At 39.9% G+C, this 18,463-nt stretch overlaps 1 protein-coding gene across 1 annotated transcript in view; it reads right to left on the bottom strand.

The window, feature by feature from the left end:
* The window catches only part of CFAP61 (cilia and flagella associated protein 61), a 313,628-nt gene that overhangs the window by 208,782 nt on the left and 86,383 nt on the right, over window positions 1-18,463 (bottom strand). The window contains exon 9 of the mRNA XM_063659455.1: window positions 7,944-8,035. Coding sequence (XP_063515525.1) covers window positions 7,944-8,035 — 92 coding nt within the window. The remainder of the gene's footprint in view (window positions 1-7,943; window positions 8,036-18,463) is intronic.

The raw sequence follows: 18,463 nt of genomic DNA, 5'->3' as shown, positions 1-18,463 counted from the left end.
GAACTCAAGGGCTGCTGTTCCGATTCTTTTGTCCCACAAAGTGATCCCTTGATGTGGTGCCCTCCCCCTTCCCCTACAGATGGGACTTCCTGAGAGCCAAATTGCAGCGATTGTTATTTATCTTCTGGGTCTGGTAACTCAGTGGGGCTACCAGGCTCTGGGTTATTGCTGTGGAATGTCTGCAAGGAGTCCTGTGATACAATCTATCTTCAGGTCTCCCAACCATGAATACCAGCACCTGCTCTGGTGGAGGTGGCAGGGGAGTGAAGTAGGCTCTGTGAGAGTCCTTGGTTGTAGATACGCTTAGTGTGCTGGCTTTCTCAAATGCTAGTTATGCTAGCAGTGAAGCTGTCATGTGGACAGACTCAGGACCACTGGTTATCCAGGATGTTTCAGGCAGTGGAATTGGTTTTTGTTTTCTCCTTTCTTGGAGCAGGGTTGTTCTGTCATGAGTTGCTGTAATGTCCTGAGTTGGTTGGCCTCAAGCCAGGAGGTGGCACTTTCGAGAGAGCACCAGCTGCAAGAGTAGAAGGGGGATATAAGCTTGCCCTGTGTTGGCCAGGCTAAGAATTTGGGTTTCTCAGGTGATGGGCGAGGCCATAAAGATTCCAAGCTTTTATGTCTTTTGTGATTGACTACTGGGGTGGGTAGAGAAATACTATCAGGTATGGGTAGGAATAGGCAGGTCTGAGCTCAGACCCTCCTTGAGCAGGGCTTACTGAAGCCACTTTGGAGTGTAGGGGGGTGGTGGGCCCACGGGTTTATGTTCCAGAGGGAATTATGGCTGCCTCTGTCACCAGGGAAGTGGGGGAAAGCCAGTAACAACAGGTTTCACCCAGCTCCCATGGAGTTGGTGAGGCCAGTCTCGCTCTTGCTGTGCTCTACTAAGAGCGACAAGTTTATCTACAGGCAGCCTGTGTGTAGGACTCAGACCCAGCCCCAGGCTATAAGTTTCTCCACTGACGAAGCAAGTATGGCTTTCAGGCCACACCCCTCCTCATCTGCCCACACTGTTGGCTGTGACTCCTACACTCCTTTCTGCAGTGGTTCCCATTCATCCCCAGGATTCTGCTCAAGAGGGTCTGTGGCCAGTCAAAATTATTACAAAGTTCAGTTGGAAGTTTCTTTCACCCTGTGACCCCTTCCAAAATCTGGGCTGCCTTCCCCGAGGATGTCTGTGAGATATAGTCAGGGATGGCTTCCCTGGGCTTGAGCTGGAGAATGGGAGTGCCTACAAGGTTCTTCCCACTGCTGCTTCTACCTTTATATTTCACACTAAATCCATTTCAGCAGTAGGTAAGGTTAAGTCTTTCTCCTGTAATCTGGATTTTCAGATTCCCCAGTGGGATGTGTGTTCAGAAGCAAATTCCCCCTCTCACACTTTGGGAATTCACAGTTTTTCGCCTGTCTTGTGGCAATTGCAGCAGTCTGCTGCTTCTTACAAAGGATCTGTGGTTTCTTTTGGTTTTCCTGGCATGCTCCTGTGATGGTTTCCGAAGCAAAAGTTCATGGTGTGAATCTCCACACGCTGTTCTGTCCATCCAAGTGGGAGCTGCATGTCAGCCCTGTTTCCTATCTGCCATCTTCCAGTTTGCTAAGTTTTTATTAGAATTTCCTCATCAATGTTCATGAGAAATACTGATCTGCAGTTTTATTTTCTTGTAAGTCTTTTGTCATGAGAGAACATACCTCAGATGACTTGAATCCTAAATTTATTGAGTCTTGTTTTATAGCCCATAATATGGTCTATCTTGGTAAACTGTCCATGTTCTATGCATACTTGAAAAGAATGTATATTCTGCTGTTTTTGAGTGAAGTATTTTATATATGTCAATTAGACCAAATTGGTCAGTAGTGGTTTTGTCTGCATGTTTTTTCATGAGTAATGAAGTTGTTTTATTACTATATTGTTTCTTATTCTACTGCCAAGCTGTTGCTTCACTGTATATAAACAGCACCAGCGAATTCAGTGTATTGCAAAATTAAGACAGTATTGTCAACATCATATTGAATGAGGAAAAGTTGAAAGCATTCCTTCTGAGAACTGGAATAAGACAAGGATGTCCACTTTCACCACTTCTATTCAACATAGTGCTGGAAGTCATAGCCAGAGAAATCAAACAAGAGAAAGAAATAAAGGGCATCCAAATTGGAAAAGAGAAAGTCAAATTGTTGCTGTTTGCTGATGATATGATCATATACCTAGAAAACACTAAAGACTCATCCAAAAAGCTCTTAGATCTGATAAGCAAATTCAGTAAAGTCTCAGGTTACAAAATTAATGTACACAAATCAGTAGCACTACAATATACCAACAATGACCAAGCTGAGAATCAAATAGAGAACTCAATCCCTTTTACAACAGACACAAACAAAACCCACAAATACAAAAACAAAAAACAAAACAAAAAAACCCTAGGAATATACTTAACCAAGGAGGTGAAAGATCTACAAGGAAAACTACAAAACACTGCTGAAAGAAATCACTGATGACACAAACAAATGGAAACACATCCCATGCTCATGGATGGGTAGAATCAATATTGTGAAAATGACCATACTGCCAAAAGCAATCTACAAATTCAATGCACTTCCCATGAAAATACCATCGCCATTCTTCACAGAACTAGAAAAAACAATCCAAAAATTCATATGCAGCCATAAAAGAGCCTGCATAGCCAAAGCAAGATGAAGCAAAAAGAACAAATCTGGAGGCATCTCATTACCTGACTTCAAACTATACTACAAGGTTATAGTTGCCACAGCAGCATAATAGTGGTATAAAAGTATGCATGTAGACCAACAGAACAGAATAGAGAACTCAGAAATAAAGCCAAGTACTTAACAGCCAACTAGTCTTTGACAAAACAAAGAAAAATATAAAGTGGGAAAAGGACACCATATTCAACAAATAGTGCTGAGGAAACTGGCAAGTCACATGTAGAAGAATGAAACTGGATACTCATCTCTCACCTCATGCAAAAATCAATTCAATATGGATTAAAGACTTAAATCTAAGACCTGAAGCCATAAAAATTCTAGAAGATAACATTAAAAAAATCTCTTCTGGACATTTGCTTAGGCAAAGAATTCATGACTAAGACCCCAAAAGCAAATGCAAAAACAAACAAACAAAAACAACAGATAAATTGGACCTAATTAAACTAAAAAGTTTCTGCACAGCAAAAGAAATAATCAGCAAAGTAAACAGACAACCCACAGAGTGGGAGAAAATATTTGCAAACTATGTACCCAACAAAGGACTAGTATCCAGAATCTACAAGGAACTCGAACTGATCAGCAAGAAAAAAACAATCCCATCAAAAAGTGGTCAAACGGCATGAATAGATATTTTTCAAAAGAAGATGTACAAACAGCCAACAAACATGAAAAAATGTTTAACATCACTAATCATCAAGAAAATGCAAATTAAAACCACAATGAAATACCACCTTACTCCTGCAAGAATGGCCACAATTAAAACATCAAAAACAATAGATGTTGGTGTGGATGTGGTGAAAAGGGAACACTTTTACACTGCCAGTGGGAATGTAAATTAGTACAACCACTATGGAAAACAGTTTGGAGATTCCTTAAAGAGCTAAAAGTAGAACTACCATTTGATCCAGTAATCCCACTACTAGGTGTCTACCCAAAGGAAAAGAAGTCATTATATGAAAAAGACACATGCACATGCATGTTTACAGCAGGACGATCTGCAATTGCAAAGATATGTAGCCAACCTAAGTGTCCATCAACCAATAAACAGATAAAGAAAATGTGGTATATACAGTATGAAATACTATTCAACCATAGAAAGGAATGAAATAATGTCTTTTGCAGCAACTTGGATAGAGCTGGAGGCCATTATTCCAAGTGAAGTAACTCAGGTATAGAAAAGCAAATATCATATGTTCTCACTCATAAGTGGGAGATAAGCTATGAGGATGCAAAGGCATAAGAGTGATATAATGGACGTTGGGGACTTGGCCGGTAGGGGTGAAGGATAAAAGACTGCATATTGGGTACAGTGTACACTGCACAGGTGACGGATGCACTAAAATCTCAGAAATCAGCACTAAAGAACTTATCCAGGTAACCAAAAACCACTGTAGCCCTAAAACTATTGAAACTTAAAAAGACAGTATTGTTCTTCATCTGACATTGTACAACTAACAAAAGTTTTCTCCACTCCCAAATTATTTTCAATGCAAAGATCATTAGGTATTTTGACTCAAATCCAGGAATGGATAGAAGCAAGTTACAATATTATATAAAGCTGAAGATATAATGTTATCCTCAAGATACATAATTTTTACAGCTAGTTCTCACCACAGATAACTTCATGAATTCTAAATATTATAACTAGAGCCTAGCCTAAAAATCATAGAGTATTATGAAAAAGATGCATATTGTGTTTGTCTGAAATCTTTAGAAAAGGGGCATTTTCTTCCAGCAGCAGTGTTGGGAGTAGTTTCTTTATCCACTGGTAATGCCAAAAGTTGCTATTTTATGTCTTCCATCTATTACTAATTTAAGACAACTATGCTGAATTAAGTTGTTTCATTCTAGTTTATTGAGAGGTCCCATTCTCACTCCTCAATGGATTTTACATATTTCTCATACTCTTCTTCACTCATTAGTTCATCCAGTTGTAGGGTGTTACCCAGCATCATCTTGACATTGATGCCCACTGTTCCATGCCATTTTCTATTATTATTCACTCATGTCTATCTGTGAATCTACACACTGAGAACACAGTGGTTCCATATGCAGCATCCAGAGAGCACTTTCCTCAGCCACCAGGGCTGCAGCCAACAAGCTCCACCTTGTTCACCGTGTGTCACATTTGATGGGATGCTGAGGGCCACTGTGCTGCACCTTCAGCTACCCAGGCCAGGAGGTGGGGCAAGGCTGGTCAACACTGTCATTAAAATCTTCTTTATCCTTATTGATTTTCTGTCTACTCATTCTATCAGTTATTGAGGGGGGCATATTGAAATCTCCAACTATAATTTTTATTGATTTATCTTTGCAGTTCTACAACTTTTTGCTTCATATGTTTTGAAGCACTGTTATTGGGTGCATAAGTATTTAAGATTGTTACATTCTCTTGGCCTTTGTTATTTCTTATAGTATTCTGTGTTCTGGAATCTACTTTGTCTGAAATTAGTAAAGCCATTCCAGCTAACTTTTGATTAGTGTTGGCATGGTGTATTCTTTTCCGTTCTTTAAATTTAGTCTATTGTATCTTTATATTTAAAGTGCATTTTTATAGTCTACATATAACTGAATTTTGCATTTTATCCACTCTATATCTGCTTTATATACATGCTCTTTAATCGGGACATTTGGAACATTTACATTTAATGTAATTATTGTATACTTAGGTTTAAGTCTGTCACCTTGTAATTTGTCCCATCTAGTCTTTGCTTCCTTTTTCCTCTCTTTTTTGTCTTCTTTTGGTCTAATTTTGTATTTTTATGATGATATTTAATCTAACTATAGGCTTATTAGATATAACTCTTTGAATCTGATTTATAACATTAGTGGTACATCTTTAACTTATCACAGACTGTCATTAGGTGATATTATAGCACTTTAGATACAAGAACCTTAAAATAGTATACTTTTCCCCTCTGGGTCTCCTCTCAAGCTCTTTGTGCTATTCTTGTCATACATTTTATTTTTACATATGTTATAAACCCCGCACTATTTTTGTTTGTGAAGTCACTATCTTTTAAAAAGATATAAATATTAAGGATAAAATCTTATACATTTACCCACTTTGTTACCATTTCCAGTGCTCTTCAACTCTTTGTGTAGAGCCAAATTTCCATCTGATATCATTTTCCTTCTGCCTAAAGGGCTTTCTTTAACATTTCTCGTAATGTGGGTCTGCTGGTGATGCATCTTTCCACCTTTTCTGTGTAGGGCAAACTCTTTATTTCACATTTTATTTTGAATGAAAGATATTTACTGGGTATAAAATTCTAGGGTGGAGTTTATTTTCTTCTATTTCTTTAAAGATGTGATCCTACTATCTTTCTGCTTGTATTATTTCCAATAAGAAATCTGCTGTTATTCATATCTTTGTTCCTCTGTTCCTAACTTGACTTCCCCCAAATCTACTCCTGGCTGCTTTTAAGATTTTCTCTTTATCACTGGTTTTCCACTGGCTTTGGTATAGTTTTCTTTATGTTCTTGTGTTTGCTGAGCTTTTTGTATCTGCAAGTATACTGTTTTCATCAAATTTATAATTTTTCAGTCATTATTTCTTCGAATGTGTTTTTTTCTGTCCTAGCGTCTCTCTCTCTTCATGTGGACTTCTCTTACACATATATTAGGTCTTTGAAGTTGTCCCCAAACTCACTGATACGTATCTTTAAAAAACATCTCATTTATATTTGTTTCAAGTTCACTAATCTTTCATCTGCAATGCCTAACCTGGAGTTAATCCTTCAGGTGTATTTTTCATCTTACTGATTGTAGTTTTCAATCTCTAGAAGTTTGATTTGGGGCATTTTTATATCTTTTATGTCTCTCCTAACCTTTGGAACATACAGTTATAATAACTGTTCTAATGTTTTTGTCCATTAATTCTAACATGTTTTCATATGTGTGTAGGTTTCAACTGATTGATTTATCTCCACCTTATGCATAATATATTACCAGTTTTGTGAGTGCTGGTAATTCTTTATTGGATTCCACACATTGTGAATTTTATCTTGGTGGGTGCCAAGTAATTCTGTATTCCTATAGATAGTCTTGTACTTTGTTCTGGGACTCAGTTAAGTTACTTTGATTCTTTTAGTTCTTGCTTTAAAGATTTGTTAAGCAGGACTGGAGCGGTGCCCTCTCTAGAACTAATTATTCTCCACAAGACTCTTTTGTGCACTCTCTTGCAAATCATAAGCTTTTCCAGTCTGGCTGGTGAGAACAGGCACTATTCCTAACTTTGTACAGGCACAGGCACTATTAATCCTCATCCTTTTCAGAGGTTCTTTTCTCAGCCTGGCCTTAAGGGCCTGGTGTGATCAGCACTCAGCTGACTGCCTGACTGATCTGCTGATCAATGATGTCTCTCTCTGTGTACTCTGTCCCTTCTAGTATTCTGTCCTTCAGACTTTAGTCGCTCTAGTCTGCATGGACTTAAAGACTCTGGAAGTCTTCTGGGTCCTCCTGCCCTGTGTTGTGACCTAGAAGCTCTGTCAAGGCAGTCAGCTGGGGCAGCCACAGGATTCGCTTGGCTTGTTTCCTGTCTCCCAGGCATCGCTGGCCTTTGTTACAGTGATGAACAGTGTTTTCTATATTTTAGCCACATTTTGGTTATTTTAGGCAGGAGAGTAAATCCAGTCTCCGTTACTGCACCTTAGCATAAAAAGAAGAATGCTGCACTTAAAGAAAACTAATTCCATTCATCAGCTTCATTTCCATCAATCTAACCCATGCCACATAATCTTCTTTAAAAGACTCAGGTCTCCCCTGAGTCCCCTCTTTGCTGGGAGGGGACTTTGCTGGGAGATGGGACAGGTGTTTCTGTGTCTGCAGGGCCCAGTCAGGGCAGTAAGGAAAATGCTGTCCCATTTGAGTATGCAGATAGTGTGTCAGTCTCTTCAGAAAGCCTGTATTTCCCAGTGAGTTTAAATGAGCAGTTTTATCTGTCTCAGCCTCCTGAAGTCAGGGAGGAAGGTAGAGAAAGGCTGACATTCTGTTCTGACCTGAATTTTGGAGCATACCAGTGAGGCTTTGATTTGTCTGTTACAAACACAGAGGCCTCTGTTTCCCCCAGCTTGCGGAGTGCTTACTGCTAGTGAGGCCTTTTCTGCATCAGGCATTAGAACTTCTCCGTAGTGACGCCAGCACCAGAGATGCCCCTGATGTCACAAGTAGCCCCCAGGCCCATTCCCCCACCCTAGGCATGGAGGGATGGTCTCTCTCACCTGGATGTTTTCCATGGTATCTGGAGAGACAGGTTCCTGTGACTCCTCGACTATTTTTTGGGAACCCTGGCTGCTACTCCTGAGCTCAGCATCTTTGAGAGAAGGGATAGAATAATGACAAAAAATAGATGATAAATATCTGCAGAATCACAGGAAATTAGACAACATGGTTACAGGGTTTTAAACTACAACGGATCTAAAGAATTTTATTCTAGAGAGCACTACCTTGAGGTAGGAAGAGCAGGTCTCTGCAGCCCACCCGGATTTTGACACTGAGGAGGGATCCTGGGCTAGTTCCTCCCTCCCTCCACCTCTCTTTGCCCTTATCCACATGATGCTGCCCAGGGGAGTTGTGGAGATGGGAAGATGGGCAATGGACCTGGCCCAGGCCTGAGCCACAGGAGGCCCTCAACCTCTGCCAGTCCCTGCGCAATGGGATCCTTTCATAGCAGCCCCTTTTGAAATTTACAAACAATGGGTTATCAGCTTCCTCGATGGTGGGCTTTGAAATGATCTCCAGGCAGAAGGTGGAAAAGGCCACAGTGAGTTACATCAGTGTTACCTGAATGCCAAGGCTTAGCACAAGGGCTGCTTTCTCTTTGTTTGGAAATACTGTGAACTCATGCTCTGCCAGCGGTCACAATGCTCACTTTTCTATTTTGTAACAGAAATTATTTTCAAGAAGAACTGGAGCTGAGCATTGGTGTTTTAGTAAGTTCTGGAAAGTCAATAATCAGGGTAGCTTAGGCTTCATGTATTTAACCTTTACTAAAAATTGCAGAAGAAAAAAATTTCCCATTTTGTCTAAAAAGGTCTTTCTCCCTCCTCCTCCCCTCCTTTTTTCTCTTTTGAAATCTCTCCATGCCTAAAGAGGGTGATCTGGGAGAAGACATCATTGAAGGATGTCCTCTCCTTTGTGCCTCACCCAGTGTCCGCTCTGCTGGGAGTTCTCAGCCAAGACATCTGCTCTCAGCCTTTGGGCCTCAGCTCAGAGCAGCCCTAGGATGCCCTGCTCATGGCTGCCCCTCCTCAGAAGCACTGCCACAGATGTAGGAGGGACCCTGGGCCTGCTGAAGGCTCCAGAGACTGCTGCTGTCTCCGTGAGCGTGGGCATGCTGCTCTGCCTTCTTGTTTTCAAGCATCACATCAGACACTGCGGGCCAGAGCAGCCAGGGTCCTCTCTGCTTCTTCCTCTCCCGTGGTGTTCTTCTAGTGCCAGCTACAACAATGGCCCCTGCAGATGCCTCTCAACCCCACATATCTGGGTCACTAATGCATTATACTTACTTCTGGCAAAGATGTAGGTAAATGAATGAAATTCTAAGAGAAAAATGAGATGCCCAGGGAGGCGTAAATGGCATAGTCAAAGAGGTACATAATGTTGAAGGCACAATGAGACACAGAGTCACATCCTAGCATGAAAGGTAGCTCTTTTGGCATGAAGAGAAAATGTCCTGAGAAGAGAGGGTAAAGCACTTAGAATTCCTCTTCTGAAGAAAGATGCTTTGAGGAAAATAAAAACTGTCATATCTCTAGCTCCTGATATGTCCTGCACCCTGCAGAATCTTCCAGATAAGACTATCTGGGGTTTCTAGCACTCTCATCATGACAAGAGCAGCATGCTTTTTAGGCTTATTGACTTTGTTGTTGAGATTAACACACATATGAAAAGTGTACAGCTCAGGGAATTTCTACATATGTCTATTCCTGAACCACCACCACCTATAAAAATATATAAAACTGGCTTGTCACAGTGGCTTACACCTGTAATCCCAGCACTTTGGGAGGCTGAGGCAGTTGGATCACCTGAGGTCAGGAGTTCAAGACCAGCCTGACCAACATGATGAAACTTTGTCTCTATTTAAAATACAAAAAACGTAGCCAGGCATGGTGGTGCACACCTGTAATCCCAGCTACTCAGGAGAGGCAGGAGAATCGCTTGAACCCGGGAGGCAGAGGTTGCAGTGAGTCAAGATTGTGCCACTGCACTACAGCCTAGATGACAGAGTGAGACTCCATCTCCAAAAAAAAAAAAGAACATATAAAACATTTCCAGCACCCAGAAGTTTCCCTCATCTCCCCATCCAGTCAATACTCCTCTCAAAAGTATCCACTCTTCCAACTTTTACTATCATTGATTACTTTTGATCAGCAGCAAACTTGTGAATTAAAAAAAACTTATTATCAGTAACTACTTATTTTAATGTATTAAAAAGATATTTCTTTCCTATTTTAAGTGCTAAGAACTACAAAAAATGCAACTAAAAGTAGACATTCACTGTGTATGCTTCTTTTATAATTAGGAAAAGATTACAAAAAAGTAAAAAGTCTTAAAGACTGGATTGGATTTTCAGTAAATAATCCTGGTGACTTAACTGTCAATGGTCTAATGTTCATGAGACAATTACCAACTACAAAGACTAATTGCTTGACTAAACTGTTGTGAGGTGTTGCAGTTTATTACTAAGCAGCTGCCATGTTCATCCCTAGAGGTGACTGCATTTCAGAACTGGGCAAGGTGAAGCTGGATGTCTCTCTCCAGTGTCTCTGGGGTCTTGCGAGGTTTAATTAGTTAATGTTCATAATGTCCCCTGAGATCCTCAAATGTGAGGTGCTATCCTGGGGAAAGCTGAGGCAGTGGTATTGTGTAACACATGACTAAAAATACAACTGAAGCTGCGCGATTTAATTGTTATTTTATGGCTTATACCATCTAAGTAGTTTAGAAGTCGTGAATTATTGGTTTACTCTAGTGGGAGTAAAGGCACAATTTGTCAGGACTTTCTCTCTAAGTGAGACTGCTTATCTGAAGCAGGTTTACCATGAAGCTAATAAAGCTTAGAGGTTCAGGCATCTTCCCAGCACAGGCTCCTCCAAGGCACAGCATCTAATGCCGCATTCATCATTTTGTATTACTCTCCTAAAAAGGGCTCCTGAATGGGTCAGACTTTAGATCCCACAAGATTCTGGATCTACCCCGCTCTTTATCTAATAGGAGTAATACATACAGAGTGCAAAATAATACACGTTGAGGGCTTCAGGAATAAATAATAATAAATTTTGTGCTTTTTATATTTATTTTAAACATCTATCAAAAATCTTAATTTTTGTGATGAAATAAATTGATTCTAAAAGAGCAAATATGGAGAAACAGTAAACAAAAATTTAAGAAAGATGAACAAAAAGAGGGCCAAATTCCCAACTGAATATTAAGACATTATAAAGACACAGTTATTAAAACAGAGAGTTACTGGGGCAAGAACAGAACAGAATGAAAGCCAGAAATAGTCCCAGACAGTTATGAAATGTTGATATATGATGAAGATGGCATTTCAAATTAGGGGGGAAAGAACAAACTGTACAATAAATAGTGCTGGAGGCGGTGAAGCAAAATGATCAAATAGAAGCTTCCACCAATCATCCTCCCCACAGGAACAAAAAATTTAACAATTATGTACACAACAACGCACCTTCATAGGAACCAAAAATCACGGGAGCGATCGCACTATCTGGTTTTAACTTTGTATCACTGAAAGAGGCACTGAAGAGGGCAGGAAAGACAGTCTTGGATTGCCAACACTAACCTTTCCCCATTCCCCTGCCAGTAGCTATGTGGCGTGGAAAATCTGTACACTTGGGGAGAGAAAGTGCAGTGACTGTGGGACTTTGCAACGGAATGCAGTGCTGTCAACACCAGGCAGAACTCAGCTGGCACCCCAAGAGGGAGCATTTGCATCAGCCCTAGCCAGATGGGAATCACCCATCCTGGTGGTTGGAACCTGAGTTCTGGCAAGCCGTGCCACCACAGGCAAAAGTGCTCCGGGGTCCTAAATAAACTTGAAAGGCTGTCTAGGCCACAAGGACTGAGCTACCGGACTTAGGGGACACGTGACCTAGTAAAACACCAGCTGGATCTGCGAAAAGAGTGCTTGCGTTACCCCTCCCCTAATCCCAGGCACCGCATCTCACAGCTCCAAGAGAGACTCCAACTCCTTCCTTCCACTTGAAAAGAGGAGAGGGGAGTGAAGAGGACTTTGTCTTGTAACTTGGATACCAGCTCAGCCACAGTAGGATAGGGCACCAGGCAGAGTCACAAGGTCCCTATTCCAGGCCCTGGCTCCTGGATGACATTTCTGGACACACCCTGGACTGGAAGGGAAGCTGCTGTCTTGACATGAAGGACCCAGTCCTAGTAGGATTCATCATGTGCTGACTAAAGAGCCCCTGGACCCTGAATAATCAGCAGCAGTAGCCAGGTAGTCCTCGCCGTGGGCCTTGGGTGAGATTAAGAGCTGTGCTGACTTCAGGTGTGACCAGCACATTCTCAGCTGCAGTGGCTTCGAGAAGAGGCCACTTCCGCTTCAGAAAAGCAGAGGAAAGATTAAAGGGGACTTTGTCTTGAGCTTAGGTGCTAGCTTGGCCACAGTGGGGAAGAGCACCAAACAGGCTCTTAGGGTCCCCAATTCCAGGCTTTGGTTCTTGAATGGCATCTCTGGACCTACCATGGGCTAGTGGAAGAGGCCACTGCCCTGAAGGGTGAGTCCCAGGCCTGAAAGCATTCACCACAAGCTGACAGAAGAGCCCTTGGGCCTTTAGTGAACATCAGTAGTACCCTGGTAGTACTCCCTGTGGGCCTGTGGTGGTGGACATGGGGAGAGACTCCTTTGCATGGGAAAAGGGGAGTGAAGAGTGGAAAGTACTTTGCCTAGTGCTGTCAGAGTCAGCTCAGCTACAGTAGAATAGAGCACCAGGTAAATTTCTAAGGTTTCCTACCCCTGGCCCTGGCTCCCAGACAGCATCCCTGGACCTCCGTAGGGCCAGGGGAACTTGTTGCCCTTAAGGGAAGGACATAGGCCTAGGTGGCTTTATCACCTGCTAATTGTAGAGCCCTAGGGCCTTGAGAGAATGTAGGCAGTGGCCAGGTAGTGGTTACAATGGGCCTTGGGCAAGACCCATTGCTGTGCTGGCTTAAGGTTTGACCCTGTGCAGTCACAGTGCTGGTGGCCACAAGGGTGCTTTGGGTCACCCCTCCCCCAGCTTCAGGTGGCTCAACACAGAGAGAGAGACTCCATTTGTTTGACAGAAAGTAAAGGAAGAGAATAAGAGTCTCTGCCTGGTAATCCAGAGTATTCTTCTGGATCTTATCCAAGACCACCAAGGTGGTACCTCTACAAGTCTGCAAGAACCAAAATGTTACTGGGCTCTGGGTACCCTGCTAATGCAGATATAGATGCAGTGACCAAAAACTTAGTTCACAACATCCAAGTTCCTTTGAATACCTAGAAAGCCTTCCCAAGAAGGACAAGTACAAACAAGTCCAGATTGCAAAGACTACAATAAATATCTAACTCTTCAGTGCCCAGACATTGACAAACATCCACATGCATCAGACCCATCCAGAAAAACATGACTTCGCCAGACTAACTAACTAAGGCACCAGGGACCAATCCCAGAGAGACAGAGATATATGACCTTTCAGATGGAGAATTCAAAATAGCTGATTTGAGGAAAACTCAAAGAAATTCTAGATAACATGGAGAAGGAATTCAAATCCTATCAGATAAATTTAACAAATAATTTGAAATAATTTTAAAAATCATGCAGAAATTCTGGAGTTGAAAAATGCAACTGACATAATGAAAAATGTATCAGAGTCTCTTAATAGCAGAATTGATTAAGCAAAAGAAAGAATTAGTGAGCTTGAAAACAGGCTATTTGAAAGTTAACAGTCAGAGGAGACAAAAGAAAAAAGAATAAAAAAGAATGAAGCATACTTACAGGGTCTAGAAAATAGCCTCAAAGGGACAAATCTAAGAGTTATTGCTCTTAAAGAAGAGGTGGAGAAAGAGATAGGGATACAAGTTTATTCAAGGGGATAGTAACAGAGGACGTCCCAAACCTAGAGAAAGATATCAATATTCAAGTCTAAGAAGTACAAACACCAAGTAGATTTAACCCAAAGAAGACCACCTCAAGGCATTTAATAATCAAACTCCCAAAGGTCAAGGGTAAAAAAAGGGACCCTTAAAGCAGCAAGAGAAAAAAAACAAATAATATACAAAGCAGCTCTAATATGTCTGGCAGCAGACTTTTCAGTGGATATCTTGCAGGCCAGGAAAGAGTGGCATAACATATTTACAGTGCTGAAGAAGAAAAACTCTTACCCTAGAATAGTATATCTGGCAAAAATATCCTTCAAACATGCAAGAGTAATAAAGACTTTCCCAGACAAACAAAAGGTATTTCATCAACACCAAACCAGTCCTGCAAGAAATGTTAAAGGGAGTTCTTCAATCTGAGAGAAAAGGACAATAAGCAATAAGAAATCATCTGAAGATACAAAACTCATTGGTAATAGTAAATACACAGAAAAGCACAGACTATTATAACACTGTAATTATGGTATGTAAACTACTCATATATTAAGTAGAAAGATGAAAAGGTCACAAATAATAACTACAATGTTTCAAGACATAGTACAGTAAGATATAAATAGAAACAACAAAAAAGCCAGGAGATAAAGTGTAGTTTTTTAGTTTTCTTTTGCTTGTTAGTTGTCGTTTGTTTATGCAATCAGTGTTAAGTTGTCATCAGTTTAAAATAATGGGTTATACTATTTGCAAGCCTCATCCCTCAAATCTAAAAACATACAATGGATACACAAAAAAACAAAAAGCAAAAAATTAACATTTAGCACAGACAATTCTTTCAAGGAGTTCTTTCTGAAGAGTAAGTCCTTATTTCTTGACATGTTTTTGTGCCATGGTTGGCCTCATTCCCTTTTGTCTTCTTGGTAATTGTGTTAGTTTCCTGTTGCTGCTGTAAAAAATTACCAGTCACTTAGTGGCTTAAAACAACAGTAATTTATTCTCTCACAATTCTAGAGATAAGAAGTTGGAAATCAGTATCCCTGGGCTGAAATCAAGGTGTCAGCAGGCCTATGCTCACTCCGGAGGCTCTAGGGGAGAATCTGTTCCTTGTTTCTTCTAGTTTCTGTTGGCTTTGGCATTCCTTGGCTCATTATATCATTCCAATCCGATTCCATAATCACATTGCCTTTTCCTTTTCTGTCTTTATAATCTCCCTCTGTCTCTCCCTTATCACAGGACGCCTGTGATAGCATTTAGGGCACCTTAGATAATCCAGGATAATCTCCTTATTTCAAGATCTTTAATCACAACTACAAAGACCATTCAAAAAAAAAAAAAAAAGGTGACATTTACAGGTTCCAGAGATTATACAAGGGTGTCTTTAGTGAGGCCATTTTTCTGTCTACTTTAATAAGCACCTGTGGCTGACTGAATGCAGTGTATTTATCCAAATGCTTACTAGGAAAGTCAAACTCTCTACCTGTCCAAATCAGAAATGACTGTTATCATCTCAGCGTCTTCATCGAATAATCCATTCACTCTTATTAATCTCACCTCACAAAATGGTTCCACCATCTACCCAGTTTCTGAAATCATCCTTGATAGTCCCCTTTTCCATAATCTCCTTTCCCTATATCCAGTAAAATATCAAGTTCCATTAATTCTCTAAAATATCTCCCAGGTCTATTCCATAGTTATTGTTCTGGTTCAATACCTCCTCATCTCCTTCCTGGACACCATAGCGGCCTTTGTAAAGTCTTCCTGTGAACTAGAAACTGACCATGTAATGCTTTCTAATTAAATATTTCCAGTGGTTCATCATCACATATGACCGATGTAATAGAAGAGAATCTAAACTCTCTTGCAAGGTATGCAAGGCCTTGATTGCCTGGCCTCAGTTCTCCTGTCCTGCTTTGTCTCCTGCCACTCCCTCACTTGATGCTCCAGCAACACTGAACTTGTACTTTCCCCCACTAAGCCATGGTCTTGAATATCTCCTTATTCTACACTCTTTGATATCACTGCTAGGAAAATCTTTCTGCTTATTCACCTAAAAAGCTCCAATTTGCTTTGAAGTTTTACTCAAAAGCTTTGAGGTCTATGAAGCCTATGTGGATGCTCTCAAGATGACTTATGTGTAATTCTGCTCTGGTCCCACCACACTCTTTTATCCTTCAAGACAATTATGTTATTGTAAAGTTGTTTGTCTTGCATGTTTATCTTGTCATTGGCTGGTACTGGACTCACTACGTACTAGACTATGTTCCTAAAGTCTAGTATATGGGATGCACTCAGTGTTTGTTTAATGTCTGAATGAACGACAAGAGGTTGATAATAAAGTCCAAAGTGATACAAAGAAAGATACTAGGCAGGTTGCATGAAAGGACAAAGAGCTTTTCTCAAAATTTTCAATGAAACTCCTCCTACCTGGGATGTGGTGTAGACTCCAGGCCAACCAGTACAATAAACTTGAGCTTAATACACTGACAATTCCCAAATCATGTCTTGAGATGAGACTTGGGATGAGGTCTTAGCTTCCTCCAGGAAAGCAGATACCATTTCCCCATTCTCATTGTATCACAAATCAGGAGACCAATCTTAAGCTGAAGTTTGTGTCTCCTTAGGTCAGGAAAAAGAAGACCATGACAAAAGTCATCAGCATTCTTCTTTTTGTGTGTGAACATGGGTTGCAATGATGACTCTGATTCTTTACATTCCCTGTATTTAGGCCCTTTGCTCCATGTGGCCCCCTCTCACTCTGATTCTGGGTTTAATCATGTGACCTGTTTGGACAAGTGACGTGTTAGTTCAAAGCCTAAACCTTCTGAAGTCTTGCATGTTTCCATTTGCTCTCTTGTGCCTCTGCCTTCTCCATGAGAACCTGCACAGGATAGCCTCCTAAAGGATGAGAGGGACATGCAACAGAGCCAAAGCCTGACTAGATCACCTGTCACCCAAAACACTCCAAGACATATGAGTAGACTCAGCCAAGATCAGCAGAGCTGCCTAGTTGACACCAAATGCATGAGAAATACATGCTTATTGTGGTATGCCACTGTAGTTTTGTAGCTGTTTGTTAGTAGCATTATTGTGGCAACGGATTATCGATGCAGTTGCAAGAAGTAATAGAATCAACAAAATCTTGAAGCTGATTCTTTGAAAATACCAATTAACATATCACTGGTGGTAGTAAGAAATAATAAAACAGCAACAAATAGTATTGTAAATGAAACACAGGAATATAGAGGACATGTAGAAAGTAAGATGGTAGATAAAAACCCATAAGAACATTAAATGTAAATGGACTAAATACTCTAATTAAAAGACAATAATTATGACACTAGATTAAAAACAAAGCCTACCAAACTCAATGCTGTTTATGGGCAACACATATAAAATATAAGAAAATAGAAAGGGGAAAAATAGAAGGACAGGAAAAAATATGGCATACAAGTAAAAATCAAAGAAAGCTGATGTGGCCATATTAAAATCAGAAAAAGTAGACTTCAAGACAAAAACATCACTAAAGAAGGAAACTTCATAATTGATCAAAATTTCAAGGAAGATAGAATAATTTAAAAATTATGCATTAAATAACATAGAGTCAAAATATATAATGAAAAAAATGATAGACAGCCTATGAGTAGGAGTCAGTAAATCCATAATCAAAGCAGGAGATTTTAACACATCTCTCATGAACTGCTCAAAAAAGTGATAATATTAATAAGGATAAAATATTTGACATTATTAGCAAATATGACTGATTTATACAGAACACTGAACCTAAAAATTATGGGATTCACTCTATTTCCATGGACTCAAGGAATCTTTACAAAAATGGAACATTATGCTTAACAAAGTTGGAAGGATTAAAAACACACAGAGTAGGTTCTCTGACTGCAATGCAATTAAACTAAAGCCTAGTAAAAAACAAAACAAAACAAAAAACGAGGATATCCTGGATGGATAAAGAAAATGTGGCATATATATATATATGTACAACGGACTATTATTATTCAGCTTTTAAAAGGAATGAAAATCTGCAATATATAACAATATGGATGAAATTTGAGGACACTATGTTACGTGAAATGAGCCAGGCACAGAACAAATAATACACAATTCCACTTTTATAAGCTATCTAAAATAGTGAAATTAATAGAAGCAGAGAGTAGAATGGTAGTTGCCAGGAGACTGAGGAGAGCGGAAAATAGGGAGTTGCTATTAAATAGGTATAACCTTTCATTTATACAAGATAAGTTAGTTCTGGAGATCTGCTGTACATCTACCTATAGTTAACAATTTTGCATTGAACACTTAAAAATTTGTTGAAAGAGTACCACAATTAAAAATGAAAAAACCAAGAACATTCCCATGTGTTTGTTAATAAATAAATAATATTTTAAATAACTCATAAGTCAAAGAATATATAAAATGAAATTTCAAACATATTGATAATACACGTATTAGTTACACAACAAAACTCGTGGGTTGCAGCTAAGACCAAGAATAGAAGGATATTTATAGTTTAAATACTTATATTAGTGTGGAAGAAAAGCTGAAAAATCAATGAGTTAAGAGTCTATTTAAAATATGTATATAAAACAAAACATCAAATAAGACCAGGAACACAAAAGGGGAACTAATAAA

This window comes from Pongo pygmaeus, chromosome 21 (genome assembly GCF_028885625.2).
Source record: "Pongo pygmaeus isolate AG05252 chromosome 21, NHGRI_mPonPyg2-v2.0_pri, whole genome shotgun sequence".
Taxonomy (NCBI): Eukaryota; Metazoa; Chordata; class Mammalia; order Primates; family Hominidae; genus Pongo; species Pongo pygmaeus.
This window is presented reverse-complemented; position numbering and strand designations above follow the sequence as displayed.